We start from the raw sequence: 16,694 nt of genomic DNA on the forward strand, positions 1-16,694 counted from the left end.
TCTACTTCCTTGATTGGCAGTTATCTAGTCACAGTTAAAAAAAGAATGATTTTTTTTTTTACTTAAACAACTCTATCATATATGGTACAAACAGGAAATCGGATACTCAATCATAAACAACTCTATCATATATGGTAATAGGCCGGAAGGAGGAGGGACGGTACGGATACTAAGTGTAACGTGACCTAGACGTTAATAACCGAAACACGCGTCTTCCTCACGGCGCCGTTCAGAAACCGAAAAAAAAAAAAAGAAGAAAGAAATAGTCACCCAGGAGCCGTGGACTTCGTCTTCGTTTTTCGCTTCTCTTCCTTGCTATGCATTGCATTCTTCCTCTCGATCCTGGCGGAGTACCGAGGATAGCGAGAAGAGCAGGCTTGCTTTTGGGATGTCGGTACTAGTCCTCTTTCTTCCCCTTTCTCTCTAGTTTCCTTTGATCTTGGCTTCAACTCGATCGCTTAATGTAGTTCAATTTTTCTCAATCAGATTTCTCTACTTTTCTTTGATTTCCCTCTCCATCAAATAGCTAAATTTGTTTTTTTTTTTTTTGACTTTAAACGAGGAAATAGAATGATGCAGGATTATGCTTACCGAGTAAACAGCATTATCCCATGAGGAATCTGTAGTGAGTTTTTTTTCGAGCGAAAAGTAGTAATGCTGGCTGATCATTTTGCTACATTGGGTAGTTTGATAAAGAGAAAAAAAAAACTTGTAACAGAGATTCACCCCTTCTACTGTTACTTTTTTGTTGATGTACCTACGGCAATACATTTTCCATCAGAAGGTTATTGGAGTCAGAATTTAGTTCAATTATAATTTTCTCTTTGTCTTCTTTCTGAATTTGTGTGTGCAGGAGAAGGAAGATCGGTGTTGAAAGACACTAACGAGAAAACAAATTTTGCTTTTTCATGCATTCATGTGATAAGGAAGAAAGATTCAGCAGCAACAGCAATAGCAACATAAGATTTTTGAACAATTAGACTTTTTCCTTCCTCAGAAGAAACCACACCCTTTAGGGGTTTTAGTGATCACCTCGGAGGGTTTTGGAGCACGATTATGGCAACCCCAGCTGGACTTCCTCGGATACGTTATGGCCAAGTCATGGCTCTGTCCAATGCAGTTGGAGTTGCAATGCCGAGCATGCCTCCAGTTCTTGGTAGCAAGCATCAACCTCTTTCTTTGGCGAAAGGGAAGGTGCTTATAGGTGGAAGTGTTTGCCTCAGTGGCGATCCTCCTCAAGGTGAGTTTCAGTGAGTTTATTTAGTTTAGCAAATGAATTCTTGCTTAAACAGGAGCTAATTATTCTTGATAGAGACTCTGCAGATGGGAGTTCTTTTCGGTATCATTCCAATCTTCATTTACTACCAGAGAAAGTTGCATGCGCTAAAACTAATGGGGGGATGCCTGCTTCATTATTCCCTGCTACTCCAGCAAATGCGAAACAAGTTTATGGTTATATACAGCATGAGATGAGTAAAGCAGATCAAGATGACCCTATATGCAAAGAAAGCTTAAAGGAAGCTTTCATGAAACCTTGCTGTGTGAATGTCCTGCCTGATTCTTCAGAGCTAGTAGCACCTATAACTCCAGATAAGAGCTTAGCATTGGGGAGTAATCTTCACAGGATTATCCAGTATATTGACAATGGTTTGAATAGGGAAGAGAAAATACAGGAAGCTGCCTCAATGGAACAAGGGCTTGAGCTGCCCATGCATACTCCATTTTCAACTAATTGTAATCAAACAGTTGATGAGAGAGTAGACATAGGAAGAAACCCAAGAAAAACAAAGATGAAAGCTGCAACAAGGAAAAAACACAGGCCTCAGGTTCTTAAAGATTTGCCTTTTCCCCCAAAAGAACCAGTAACTGCAAAGGAAGTCACTCACAAGAAGGTAAAGAGAAAACAAAACCAGTCTAGGAGTACTATGCTCAATAAAAACTTAAACTGTCCGATCACAGCAGAAGAGATGGCAAGAGATACGAGCAAAGTTTTGAGTGGCAACCAACATAGTGATAATGAAACTAAGATCGTCAAGCGAAAACTGGATTTTCCTTGTGAAAACCAATCCGTAGATGAGTATCCAGAGGAGGCGTTCATAAAATTAGAATCTGACATAAAGGAGAAATATAACACTGCTACTAACTCCAGAGCCAAGTTGGCAGCTCAATTTGGCAAAGGATTGGAGGTTGAAGTTGAAGAATCAAAAGCATGGATTGCATTTGATCTGAATTGTTCCAATAACCAAGTACCGGATCAATTTATAAGGCTGCCATCATATTCAACTCCTCCAATTCATCTTTCTAGAAGAGAATTATTGAAGAAAAATTGGAAGCATCTGACTAGAATAACTGGCAGTGCAAATAGTACGGATAAAACCTATACTGTTGAGTTATCGAAACAGAATAGCATTCAGAGCCATGTAAACTTAGATGGTGATTTAGAGATGACTTTAGTGCAAGGGGAAATGGAGAAGCAAGCTAAAACTTGTTATAATCATGTCAACAATGTTAGAAGCGGTAGCATGTATCCTATTTCAAGTGATATATTGTTTATGCAGCCACAGGTCAGCAATATTCCACAGTTTCCACCTGAATGTAAAAGGAGGAGAACCATGCTTATGCACAATGGGGAATTCAGTCGAATGACACGAGTCTCAAAATCGTGTAGCTCCGTAGATGAACAAATGGTATCAATGGGTGATTTGCGAACCTCAGATTTTTTGTTGACGTTTGGTCCCACCAAACTGGTGACAAAGCAAAGATCAAAGGTACCTATTCGAGCCCCTAAATCAGTCTTTACTGAGATAATTTCAGGCTACGAAGAACAATTGCAAAACCTTGAAAGCAGACATCAGGCAGGCATTGAAGCCTTGTTTGCAGATACTCGTATGAAAATAAAAAAAGGAAAACGAACAAAAAGGAAACATTTTCATCTGTATTCAACATCAGATAAGTATAAAACCAACATTTTAGAACCTGTACATACTGACCAGTGTACTGATATGTCGCAAACAATTGTTCCTTATTTGCATCAAACATATAACTACAATGTAGCCGAACCACAAAATGCTCTTGCAAGTTATGAAAACAAGACGATGGTTCCATATACAGGAATTTCTGAAACAAAGAGAAAACGCCTCCGAGCCAAGGTTGACTTGGATGATGAAACAAATAGAGTATGGAATCTTTTAATGGGAAAAATGATCAAATATGAAGGATCAGATCCAGACAGAGAGGAGCAATGGGAAGAAGAAAGATCAATATTTAGTGACCGTGCAGATTCATTCATTTCAAGAATGCGTCTTATCCAAGGTACTTCTAACAATTCCTCTAGTCTTCAACGGCAATATTACAAAATACTTTCACAAGAGAATTGTCTTCACAGGTAAGTTGAAACATGAAGCGAATAACCACAATCTATCGAGCTGAGTGGACTTTAAAAATATCTCCAGTGGTAGAACTCAATTATGTTTGGTTGATAAACATATAGGAATTCATGTTCTTTGTCTAAACAGTGTTATTTTGGAACAAAGACTAGTGTGATTGCTCCCAATTGTCTTCCAGATACTTGGTCTTGCAAGATAAACCATCATCCTTAAGAAAGAAACATTAATGATTAGATCACAAATCAGTTGTAATTATTTTTATTAATCAGATGATCAGACAACATTGAATTGTGTCGAAGTATCTTAGAAGAATTGTCAATGCTAAAGTTCTGTCCTACCACTATGAGTTCTTTTGATGCAGTTTCAATGTATGTAATAGGTCATTAGCTACAAATATAATCATCAAACTTGAACAGCACCTTTTCTTTTTGGTGTGAATTCATTATAAGTTCAATTCTCAAAACAAGCTAAGATAATTAGGAAAAAGTTGAATAACTTGTTAGGAACTAGAAACCTCAAGATAGTTTAAACTTTAAAGTTCATACCACAAACGAATGGTGCTTTGTCTTCAAAAAATGCAAATGATGTGCAATTATGTCATTGTATATGAAATGCAATTCAAAACTAGATTTGTTTAACATTAGGAAGCCACAGTGAGACCTCTTTACTGAAAACTTAGTTATTGCAAGCAGTTGGTATGATCTTATGAGAGATGTCTTTGCTTTTAGGAGACAGGAAATTCTCTCCATGGAAAGGTTCCGTGTTGGATTCTGTGATAGGTGTTTTCCTCACCCAGAATGTGTCAGACCATCTATCAAGGTATCATAAAATTAGTTGTTTGTATTTCATTGTTCAATAATATCACCAGTTTTATCGCAGGACCTAAAAGTTGATCTTGTTTATTGTACTTAGTTGCTAAGAAATTCTTATTACTTTTACAGCTCTGCTTTTATGACTCTTGCTGCGAAGTTTCCAATTAAGCCAAGAAGAGATAACTTAGGACAAGATGCAAATAGGATGAGCATCATTACTGATGAACATGAAATCATCACATCATCTAGCATGCTTTGTCAACAAAATTCATTGGGAAATGAAGAGCTTGGACCTGTTTCTTTCAACTATCATTTTGAAGATGGGGAAGGAAACAAAATGCACGTGGATGATGATTTAGGAAGATGGAATATAGGAGATGATGACCTAGAAAATTCTGGTACAAATGTGAATGCCCAGAAAAGAGAGCTTGAACTACGTCCTGTGACATCAGATGATAAGACAGAGACTTTTGCTACAATAAAAACAGGTTTCCAATTGGAAGATAAAACGTTACTGAGTGAGCCAGTGTCCTCACAAAACTCTGTCACTTCATCTGAGCCAGTATCCTCACTAAACTCTGTCTCTTCATCTGACAACACTTCAAGCAGTCATTTTCATGGTACCGACTTTGTTGAATTTGATTTCCCTATAGTTGTGTACCCTGACCCTAGGAGTCAAACAAAGATTACTGTTTTGGATAGTTATGCCCTCAGTCAGAAGCCTATAGATACATCAGGAGTAAGCATTACTCATGAAGTTTACAACCAGGCCAATGATGGGAAGATATCACTAGACAAGTCTAGTACAGCTGATCAGAACTCTGAAAATTTAAGTTCAGTAGGTAGATTGAAGATAATGGAAGATTCTTGCCAAGAAACCGGTTCCAGGGCTAGTTCCCTACTTAATTATTCACAACTTGATACCATGAGTTTGTTACCGGATTTTACATCTGAGTCTTCTGATTCAGACAAAATGAAGAAGGTTAATGTGAGAACAACTAAAATCATTTCAGGTTTCATGTTTTCTAATCCTACTAAGATCAAGAAAGATGCAGTACCAGTTCATAGAAATTGTGATGAATCCTCGAAAAACTTAAATGAAGCTTTAAGCCAACAACCATCAGCCACCATGTCTAATGTGACAATTTCTCATGATACAAGTTTATCCATGGGCAAGCTACAGTTTAGATCACTGGGTTCCTTTTATGGAGAGGAAGATGCTATGATATCTAAGCAAAGTGAAAGGAAGGACTGTCGAGCAGAAAATAACCATTATGAAGTTGAATTTTTAGCTCAAAAACATCTGTTGCAGGGTGCAATATCAAATTCATATAATAATTTAAAGAGCTCATCAAAAGTGATAAATGGAGTTGAAATTTGTAGTCCCATTAAGTCTCCAACAGAAGCTTCAAAAGGTGCACCAAAGGCAAAGAAAACCAGGGAGGAGTCTACAAAGAAAGTTTATTTTGACTGGGATAGCTTGCGAACGGAAGCATGCCAGAATGGTTATAATTTAGAGAGAAGTAAAGATAGAATGGACTCATTAGATTGGGAAGCTGTAAGACATTCAGATATAAAAGAAATTTCAGAGACTATAAAAGACAGAGGAATGAGCAATATACTAGCAAGGAGGATCAAGGTAAAACAGCATATCTTCATTCTTATTCTAATGACATATTGGGCCATCAAAGCATCACTGTATAAAAGATTCAAGCACTAAAAATTCCTAATACCACTTAATGGAACTTCCTTATCCTGGATCTCATCCGAGTTCAAGCATGCAATCTCTGTGTAAGCATATTAACATAAACAAATCACTTAGTTCCATACCTAAACATGAAGGTTATCCTTTTCTTGTTCTTTTTGCATAGATTATTAGGACAACATTCTACATTATTTTTCTGTTTTTGTCTCCATCTTCTCTTGCATGTAAAACAAATGATCACATTCACTATGAAATCAAATAAAAAGACCAAAACACTATAATTGTTCTTAATCATTAATATCAAATTTTTCCTCGAGGACTTTTTTGTTTTTATTTTAATATTAGTCTGTCAAAATATTGTTAACAACTAGTTGTATGTATCTGTAAATTAGAAATTATTTCTATTTTACACACTCAAAGTGATACTGAAATTTTGATATGGATTTAAAAAATTCACAGATGTTACCACAAATTACTCTCTTTTAAATATTTTTGACATGTGACATTTAGCACAAGTTAGACATATACATGTGGGATAAACCAGAGGGTAGCTGTTATTGTAAAGTAGTGATGTATCCTTTGGCTGATTTTGTTTTTTTGTGGAAAAAGAAAAATGTTTTTTGACATCTTTTTGTTGATAATAGGAAAAAAATGTTTCTTAAACATCTTTTTGTTAAGAATGGTAATTTACTTTAATTTTAGTGTAAGGACCTTCAATGACAGCCATTTTTTCGCAGGATTTTCTTAACCGATTAGTTGCAGATCATGGAAGTCTTGACCTTGAGTGGCTAAGGGATGTTGTACCAGAAAAAACAAAGTGAGTTTTTGATATATTCAACTTTTTTCCCTTCTCCAAATTTTGCTTCTTTGGATTAAGCTAAAGATGGTTTTTTTAGTGATTCATCAAAATAAATTACTATTTATGATTCAAGAATAATTTGGATTAAAAGATTAGATAAGATAGGAGAAAACTCTCGTGTGATAAAAACATGGTAGAAAACAGTAAGTTATTATACAAGACAAAGATGCCTAATTTTGGCTACATTTAACCTAAGTGTCTTAAGATTATAAAAAAATTGAAAATTTATCAGCATTTGTGACTGATCTCTTACAAAGTTAGCTTGCTTAATCTTTCAGGGATTACCTTCTCAGCATAGAAGGGGTAGGACTCAAGAGTGCTGAGTGTGTTAGGCTATTGACACTTCACCAACATGCTTTCCCTGTGAGTTGTTACTTCCAAATAATTCTAACAAGTTAAGCAAAACAATTTTGCCTTAAGCTGTACATGATGACCAGGTTGACACAAATGTTGGGCGAATATGTGTTAGACTTGGCTGGGTGCCTCTTCAGCCCCTACCAGAGTCCCTTCAATTGCATCTTTTGGAGAAGTAAATGATTGCATCTATAGTTTCAATTTGCTTTTTTTCATTCTCATAACTTTTAATTACACATTTAGACTGAGCTAATGAACATTCTACCTTTTTGTTTCTTCAATCCAAGCTATCCATATTTGGAGACGATTCAAAAGTATCTTTGGCCTCGATTATGCAAGCTGGATCAACGAACATTGTAATTGCTAAAACGCCATCCATAATTTAAAAGTTCAATTGTTATATTCTTTTACACTTTTGAGATAGAAGGGAGCTCTCAAATTGGTATAATATATATATATATATATATATATAAATGACTCTGATACTGTACTTTTTGCAGGTATGAACTACATTATCAAATGATAACTTTTGGAAAGGTATGAACAATTCTAAATGAGAATACTTTGTAGTCCTTTATTTAAATGTGTAATAGAATAATTCTTCCTTTCAGGTATTTTGCACAAAAAGTAAACCAAATTGTAATGCATGCCCATTGAGAGGAGAGTGCAAGCACTTCGCTAGTGCATGGACTAGGTAATTTGCTAATATAAAACTATTTTAAATTGTTCGAACTATGAATCACCATATGTACCAAGTATAAACAGAAAATATTTCCATCTGATTTTCTTTGGGATTTTAGTGATTCAGAGAGATACAATTGCTTTTCCTTCAGCAAAAAAATATAACAAAATTATATTTATGATTCATTTGAATAACATTTGATTATTGTGATGATATATTAAATAGCTGTCTATGTGGTGAGCAAATTAAAGAAGTCAATCATTAGTAATTATGCAGAGTCATGAGTTTTTAAATATGGCATATAGTTACTAGTTTCGTTTTTGTTTTTTTGAAAAGAATTATTAGTTGTTTCTGTCCCATGTCAATCATAAATCACTATCTAGAATCAATTTCTAAATATAAATTTATTCTTGTCTATTGATTGATTGTCTTTGCAATGCTCAACGGTGAATATCTAATAATATTCCTTTCTTTAGTGCTAGATTGCTTCAAGGGCCAGAGGAAAGAGGAATAGTGAAATCAACAATGAGTAATGCATTGGAAAACCATGAAATCAAACTACTAAATGCAATTCCATTGTGCCAAAATGGAGAGAATTACTTTGTGCAAGGAACTAGGCATGAAGATGAAATTATTATTGAAGAGCCACCATCACCATCACCTGAACCCCAATGCCAAATAGCTTTTGAAAGTCAAATAGAAGAAACTTATAATGAAGATCCTTGCGAAATTCCTACCATAAATTTGAACTTGGAAGAGTTCACACAGAACTTACAGCACTATGTGCAAGAAAATGTTGAGCTTCCAGAAGGTGAAATTGAAAAGGCTATAGTTGCTCTCACTAGTGAATCTGCTTCAATTCCTGTACCCAAGCTTAAGAATGTGAAACGGCTACGGACAGAGCATCTAGTGTAAGTATTTCATTTTTACATCTAATTCTGTCAAAGAGAAATGCCAGTGTTTTGATAATCAACACAGAGACAATTGCCAAGCCAATATTAATTTTCTTATCTCAATTCTATGTGATATTCATAAGCAAATCCTCTGCAATATTATGAATTACTTTTTTTTTATCGTTTTTAATTTGCTTGATATAGCTACGAGCTTCCAGATGGGCATCCTCTGCTTGAAGGGGTAACTAATGTTTAATTACTAGTTTCCTGTTAAGCTATTGACAGTATCAAAATTTCTCATGCTCTTGAACGTCATACAGCTGGAGCAAAGAGAGAATGATGATCCTTGTCCATATCTCCTCAGCATTTGGGCCCCAGGCAAGAAAATTTCCAGGCAAATTAATATCCAATAAGCTAAAATTATTGAACTCTTCAATTGGCTGTAGGTGAAACTGCACACTCGATTGAACCACCACAAACATGCTGCAATCATGAAGAAACAGGGAGAATATGTGAAGATATGACATGCTTTTCTTGCAGTTGTAGATGGGAGGAACAAACTCAAATAATCAGAGCAACACTTCTGGTAATAGTACAATTTCGCCCAGCAATTAAATTACTATCTGCAATATGTCAGGTAGGAAAATAGAAGGCTTGGAAAATGAACAGGTTAAAGCAAAAGGGATCAATGGTAACACTTTAGTAATTACAGGAACAAATGTTTTATCATCCTTTAGACAATCTCTCTAATTGATAATAAGTCAAAATTAAAAAGGTGTTAGCTGAGTTCTGTCTGCAAAGAATCAACCCAGCAGATTTATTGTTGCTTTCTAATTGTTTGTGGGAGAGTAACATCCATCTTCTTAGAGCTCAACAAGATATGCAGGCTGTGGTTAGATGTTAGACCCTACAAGGTTCATTATCAGTAGAATTATTATGGTTGTGATTTTGTTTCGCGAACAAAACATTCCCGCTTTAGATATATTCAAATAAACAGCATTGGAGAATTTGGCTATAAGTTTTGAAATAGTTATGATTCCTCCTACTGCAAGATTAATTCTGTTCTTTATTCTTAAATAATGTATTTGTCCACAAGGAGAAGATAGGAAACTTTGTGTATGCAAGGCTATGGATTTGTTGATAATCAATCTTATGTGCTTGCTACTATTTGAAATATTGTGATGGACAGATACCATGTCGAATAGCAAATAGAGGAAGCTTTCCACTGAATGGCACTTATTTCCAAGTTAATGAGGTAAGTATAAAATTAGTGTCATCATCAATCTTTTCATGTTCCATACTACGTGATGACTGCATTAACTGTCATCTCACTTGAGTAAGCATTGTTTTTTATTCAGGTATTTGCTGATCATGAGTCGAGCCACAATCCATTATTTGTTCCAAGAAGATTGATATGGAATCTCCGCAGGAGGATTGTTTATTTTGGCACCAGCATACCAACAATATGCAGAGGTAGTAAGAGTATGTAAAAAACATGCATCATCCTATTTCATGGATAACATTCTAAAGAACACAATTACCCTTTCAGGTCTATCTACAGAGGAGATCCAACTCTGTTTTGCAAGAGGTAGAGTGATAGCTTCTTCTCTTTGTCCTACATGAGATCTTGTTACATAATTTGTTATCTTTAGTTCTGCATGATACATAGATGACCTCTACTGTTTTTTCTTTTCTCCCTATGAAACGTGGTAATTAAGAAAATGAGAATTAAATAGGAGGAATATTTATAACTGTATAAGGATGCTGTTTCCATGATGCTCCAAACAATAAATAGATTTGCGATAGCAAGAAATTTTAAACATTGTTAGTTTTTTTTTTCTTTTACTTGTCAGGGTTTGTTTGTTTACGAGGGTTTGACCGGAAAAGAAGGATACCCAAACCCCTTAGTCGAAGATTACACCTAGCAGCAAGCCATGCACAGAAAGATAAGAAGTCTACCCATAAGGATGAGAAGAATGCTGGCAAGGACAGGTAATACAAATTAACTACAAGTCCACCTATTAGAAGAATGGACTGGTAGCCAAATGTTGGATACATTAGCAGTGATGTTGTCTCACTCACCTTTAAGAGGGAGACGGGCGATACTTATCTTTAACTTGTAGATGTAACTTTATATTTATTCATTCATTACATGCTGTGTGGAAAGGCATTCTTCATGATATCAGAGCTATCCTTCCTCACAAATATGTGGTATGGTGCCTTTGTCAAGAAAGAGAGGTCGATTATTTAAAACCATTAACTAAGAAAGTGCTTACTGATCCTATTGCAGCAGTATCTATTTGCTTTCCCAAACATGGTGATAGAAATGTCTCTTGAGGATAGCAATATAATCTTTTAGTTAGATTTCTCCTGGATTTGGATTCACATTTACCAAATAAGAGGTAGATTTACTCCTCTACTGATGGAAAAAAATTATGATACAGTAATAAGATGATTATACAGAAAATTGTTGTTGCGGATATATTGAGATGACAAGTTGTTAGCTAGCACAAGAATATCTCTTTGGTCAGTACGTAGACTGTAGAGTTCTTCATATGTTATCATTTGATTAATGACCATATTATTGTTTATCGAGTGAAAGTGTTAACATATATAGCATGAATCAAGGAAGCAAAAAGGTGATTTCACTCACTTCAAGTTGTCTAGTATCGCCGGCCTCATAACAAGATATAGGCAAATAAAATAGTTACGTAGCAGGCCCTTAGGAGGGAGGGTATTCTGCGGTTGCCAGTCCCACGATTCGAACCCGTGCCCAAGGAAGCAAATCTACCTTTTGGGGACCAACTACGCTACGCCCCATGGCCATTTATATTTATAGCATGAATCAAGTGCTCATTGGACTTGAATATGTTAGTTGCTAACCTTCTCGACTCATCAGATAGCAAGGAAGTGTTTCGTTAGATGAAGGAAACAATCCAAAGCTACTAAAAAAAAAAAATCATAGAATAAGCAAACAATAGACATATGCCATATGCCCATAAGATGTCATATTGTTATCCCCGGAGCAATGGTGTAATGGTTAGGCCCTCTAACGGATAACTAAGGGATGTAAGGTTCGAATCTTAGCTGCAGCGCACTTATTTTCCCTCCAATGAGAAACAAACTTAAGAATGATGACCATCTAGATGGGCCTCTATTACTGTTTCCTGATTTACCCTAGTGGCCGATGAAAAACTTTCGTAAGACTGGCCAATCACTTTGAGGATTAGTCAGTACAAACCTCCATTACTACTTTCCAATTTACCCTAGTGGTAGGTGGAAAATTTTCGTAAGACCGAGCCAGTCACTCTCAGTATTAGTAAGTTCGAAGAACTGGATACCTATTGCCAACTAAATAAAAAAAATGTTTCTATAAAATTTAGTATAAAATAGATATGAACTACTCTTTCTTTTTTAATTCAAGTTTTGGCGATTTGCATTATGAGACGTTTTATTTTGTTATTATTTTTTAACATATTACATTAAGAAATTGTCAGATGTTTGATGATACACATTTTAATTTCAACAATTTACCAAAGGACGTACACAAGTTTCTAAATTAACCAAAAGGCACACACTACTTTGGTATTTATCAAAGGGCGCACTCGATTATGTGTTCTTCGCGTTCTACCCCTCTCGACAAATCTAACCTTTTCTCTTTCTCTGCCAATTTTTTTCACTCTATTCTCTTTCTCTCTCATATGCATGCAACCTATCTTATCTTTCCTCTCCTCTATTCTCTTTCCTCTCTCTTATGCATGCAACCTCTCTCATCTTTCCTCTCATATCTTCTCTTTCCTCTCTCTTTTGCATGCATGTATGCATAACGTGGGTCTGATATGATTTGCATATTAGGCTCACAATGTTTAGGATTTAGTTGATTCTTTTGATAGACCGGTCCGATTGGACCCATTTCATGTCCTGTAGATTTATGAGGTTACAAGGAGCCCAACGATGCTCTCCCTTGCTTTATTTCGACTTCTCAAGGGATGTTAAAATAGTATCGGAAGAATCAGCTCAACATGGGCCTGATATGAACCCACATTAGGTCTGATATAATCCCACGTTGGGCCCACCTTTAGAGAAGCTGAAATAAGCCATGGAGGGCATCATTAGACTCCTTGCACCTCAGAAATTCATAGGATCTGAAATGGGTCCAATCGGACATGTAAATCTATTAGTGACTTTCAGTTAAAATCCACTAATCAACTAGAGACCTCAGATTAAACTCATTTCAGGTTCTATGGATTTCTGAGGTTGCAAGGAGTCCAACGATGTCCTTCATTACTTATTTGGGGCTGATATGAACCCACATTAGGCTAATTCTTCGAATAATATTTCACGAAATTCACTAATGGACCTAGACATGTCTGATTTGACTCATTTCGGGTTCTATGGATTTATGAGGTTGCAAGGAGTCCAACGATTCCCTCCATTTTTTATTTCGGCTTCTCCAGAGGTGTTAAAATATTATTGGAAAATCAGCCCAACATGGGCTTGATATGAACCGTGGGTTCGAACCATATCATGCTCACATTGGGATGATTCTTCCAATAATATTTTAACACTTCTAGAGAAGCCGAAATAAGAAATGGAGGGTACCGTTAGACTTCTTGCAACCTCAGAAATCTACAGGACCTAAAATGGGTCTAATCGAACATGTTTAGGTCAATCAGTGAATTTTGGTCAAAATCCACTTACTGACTGAGAGACCTCAAATTGCAATCATTTCTAGTCCTGTGGATTTCTGATGTTGCAAGGAGTCTAACGACATCCTCTATTGCTTACTTTAACTTTTTCGGAGGTGTTAAAATATTATTAAAAGAATCAGCTAAACCTTAAATGCTATGAGCCTAATATGATTTGCATATCAGGCTCATATTATGCATGCATGCAAAAGAGAGAAGAAAGAGAAGGGAGAAGAGGAAAGATAAGAGAGGTTGCATGCATAAGAGAGAAGAATGATAAGAATGTAAATCCGCTACATTAACGACCCCCTAGTGCCGGTCCCACGGATATAGAGGAAGGTACTTGTAGGTACACAAGCGTCAGGTGCATGGTGAGGTAAACCCTAGGTCGTCAGTTCCTCCCTTGGGTATAAGTTAGGTATTGATGAAACTCACCTCCTCCCTTGGGTTTTGATGGGAATAGAATTAAGTTTTGGAAAAAATACCCTTAATATATTTGTTCAATTTTTCTTTCATATCACTTTCTCTCTCCTTATTCTCTCTCATCATACTTTCTCTCTCCTCAACCTTTCCCATCATATACTCTCTCTCCACAATACTATGATTCTCATTCTCATTCCAATTTCTAGGAAAGAACCAAACACGACCTTAGATTATCAGGAGGGGTAGAATGGGAAGACCACATAATTAAGTGTGTCCTTTGGTAAATATTAAAGTATTGCGCACCTTTTGGTCAATTCAGAAATCTGTGTATGCCCTTTAATAAATTGTCATAATATCAAATAATTAATAAGGGGAAGGAATAAAAACATTTAGTGGCCTAATTGTGTCAAATTTTAATAGTAAAATATTTAATAAAATAAATAAAATGATTCAAATTGTAATAGGAATGTAAATTTTAATAACAATGAATAAAAACATAATCTGTCAAATTCTTTATATATGGGGACTCTATAATTAAAGCTTCAGAGGGTCAGCCTGTTACGAGCTAGCTATTAGGTAAGGTGGTACGGGTTGATTCGTCATTTTAGCAGGTTGAAAAGTTTCTAGCCCAACTAAACTCAAGGCGGATTGCAAGCCCGCAGACCTATAAAAGATAAAAAATATATATAAAAGATTAAACTTTTTAAGTTTGGATTAGACGAGCCAATTAAGTATTGGGAAAGTTTAAAATTTAGATGTAGCTCTTCTTCACTGGTATTTTATTGGATGTTGTTTAGTAGTTCATTTATTCTTCTATTGTATGTGCATCTACAAAATATTACATTTAATTTAGTAAAATGGAGACTTACTCTTTGGAAAACTGATTTACTTCTACATTTTTTTATAGAGACTAGAAAAGGGATGTCATCTAAATTTTAAGTTTTATTTTATAATAGATAGGGAGGAAAAAAATAAAATGTTTAATCAAAATCTAGCTTATAGAGATTTAATCATCTAAGTGAAATATTTTATCTGTAAGTTAGGTGTCAAACTAGAAAAAATAATAATAATAATCTCAGTTAGCCTTATTGACTATCCCGGGGTGACTGGCCTAGCCCCATGAAAGTTTTCCACCGGCCACCAGGGTAAATTGAAAAGTGCACGCTGTGACCAGCCCAGAAGTCCAGTATCCGTTGATTGCGCCCTTCATTTGGAGGAAAAATTCCTGTAAATACGTCATAGCTGGGGTTCGAACCGCGGGTGCCTGTATGACAATCTATATGTCATACTGCGATACCATAGCTTTGGGGCTGTCAAACTAGAAAACAAGGAAAAGTATACGTGGGATGAACTATTTTATAATTGAATTGTAGTTAATATAAGTTTGGTAAATATTGAAAGACGTGGACTGGATCCATAGAAAGGTGAGTTGTATTCTTTCTTTGCTAGTTCAAGAACAGTGGAAGAAGAGGGGAAAGACTAAAAAAAGATTATAACAGAATAATTACAAGATGAAAACATCATAGGTGAGTGACTAAGCCATATCCCGTAGTCCATTCGATTTTCTATTTTAGTTTTAGGAAAAAAAATTTCCCTCAACCCGTGAGCCAACCCAAGCCCGTCATGGGCCGACCCACGTGGGTCGAGGGCTAAGAAGGGTCGGCTTGCTTGTACCCAATTTTAAATGGGTTGATAAAATTTTAACCTAATCCGTTTAAATTATTTGGCAAGATGGACTAATTTGATGAGCTCAATACAAATTGATGATTTTATCTATAATAAGGTCATTGAGCTGCTCCATTACCTAAGCCTTGTGCACTGGGTTGTTCACTTGATTGCAACGTTGAAAGCCTAAAATCTCTACTCCAACGAAGCCTCTCCTCCGATGCTCCATTTGGAATTGTTTTTTTGACGGGACAAGAAGGTTATGGTGTACTGTTATTGAGGATTTAGACCGGCATTGATGCATATACTGCTATACAAAAACGGAAGTGAAAGCCTGTCAAGACATTTCAAATTGTTTATTTTAAGAAATTGCAGCCTTCCATAAATTAAATTCAATGTGTGATGGCGTAAAGGCAATCAGATTCAAGTTTCTTTTTTAGAAGATGGTGGCGCTTTTATTCCACTTCACCAACACAAAGAAGCCAGCGCGAAAGCAAAAGCCACACAAGCTATGTGCTCAACTCGTGCCTGATTGTTTGCAGTTGCGGGGTTGTGAAGCCGTCGCAATCCTATGGCAGTCGTAGACACCTCAATCCTGCAATGACCTCCATGGGATCATAGAGGTTGTTGCGATCCTACGATGACCTCCGCAAAGTCACAGAGGTTGTCGTGATCCCATGGATACCTTCCCGGGAGCGTTGTGATTTTGTAGGTCATAGGGGCACTGTGTTTTCTTTTTTTTTAAAAAAAAAATATTTTTTATTTTTTGTTTTTAATATTTAGATTATTTTTTTAAAAAAATATTTTTAATTAATATATTTTATATTTAAAAAACACCTAAACATATCTGACACGACATCATAAATAAAAAAATATAGATCTGCTATATTAATGACCCCTCTAGTGCCGACCCCATAGATATGGAGGGAGGTACATACAGGTACACAGACGTCAGGTGCATGATGGGGATAAACCCCAGGTCCTCTAGTACCAGCCCCACGAATATGGAACATCATAAATCAAAACTTCTATGCAGGGTTGTCATAGTGTAATTCTTGAAATAACTCAATAAAATCCTATTTTAACTCTCTACTCAATAAATGGTCTTCTCTTCCTCCACGCCTCTTTTGGTTAAACACCTTGCTGCAAGCGGCTATTTAAGATGGACAACCATTCCTCTTTTGGCCATTCTGCTCTAGTACCGAAGGCAAGCTTACCGCTGATTGT

The 16,694-nt window shown here is 36.0% G+C and overlaps 1 protein-coding gene across 1 annotated transcript; it reads left to right on the top strand.

Annotated features, from left to right (window-relative positions):
* The first annotated feature begins 1,056 nt into the window (after positions 1-1,056).
* LOC122037210 (DNA glycosylase/AP lyase ROS1-like) lies at positions 1,057-16,088 on the top strand. Its single transcript, XM_042596663.1, has 19 exons — positions 1,057-1,240; positions 1,369-3,312; positions 4,115-4,205; positions 4,328-5,837; positions 6,641-6,720; positions 7,041-7,125; positions 7,200-7,291; positions 7,404-7,472; positions 7,617-7,653; positions 7,728-7,810; positions 8,275-8,709; positions 8,896-8,932; positions 9,012-9,069; positions 9,138-9,277; positions 9,881-9,946; positions 10,050-10,164; positions 10,241-10,279; positions 10,545-10,683; positions 16,010-16,088. The coding sequence occupies exons 1-19, from the start codon at positions 1,057-1,059 to the stop codon at positions 16,086-16,088; spliced, it is 5,283 nt and encodes a 1,760-aa protein (XP_042452597.1).
* Positions 16,089-16,694: the final 606 nt, after the last annotated feature.

The sequence above is a fragment of the Zingiber officinale genome, unplaced genomic scaffold (assembly GCF_018446385.1).
Source record: "Zingiber officinale cultivar Zhangliang unplaced genomic scaffold, Zo_v1.1 ctg245, whole genome shotgun sequence".
In the NCBI taxonomy this organism is placed as follows: domain Eukaryota; kingdom Viridiplantae; phylum Streptophyta; class Magnoliopsida; order Zingiberales; family Zingiberaceae; genus Zingiber; species Zingiber officinale.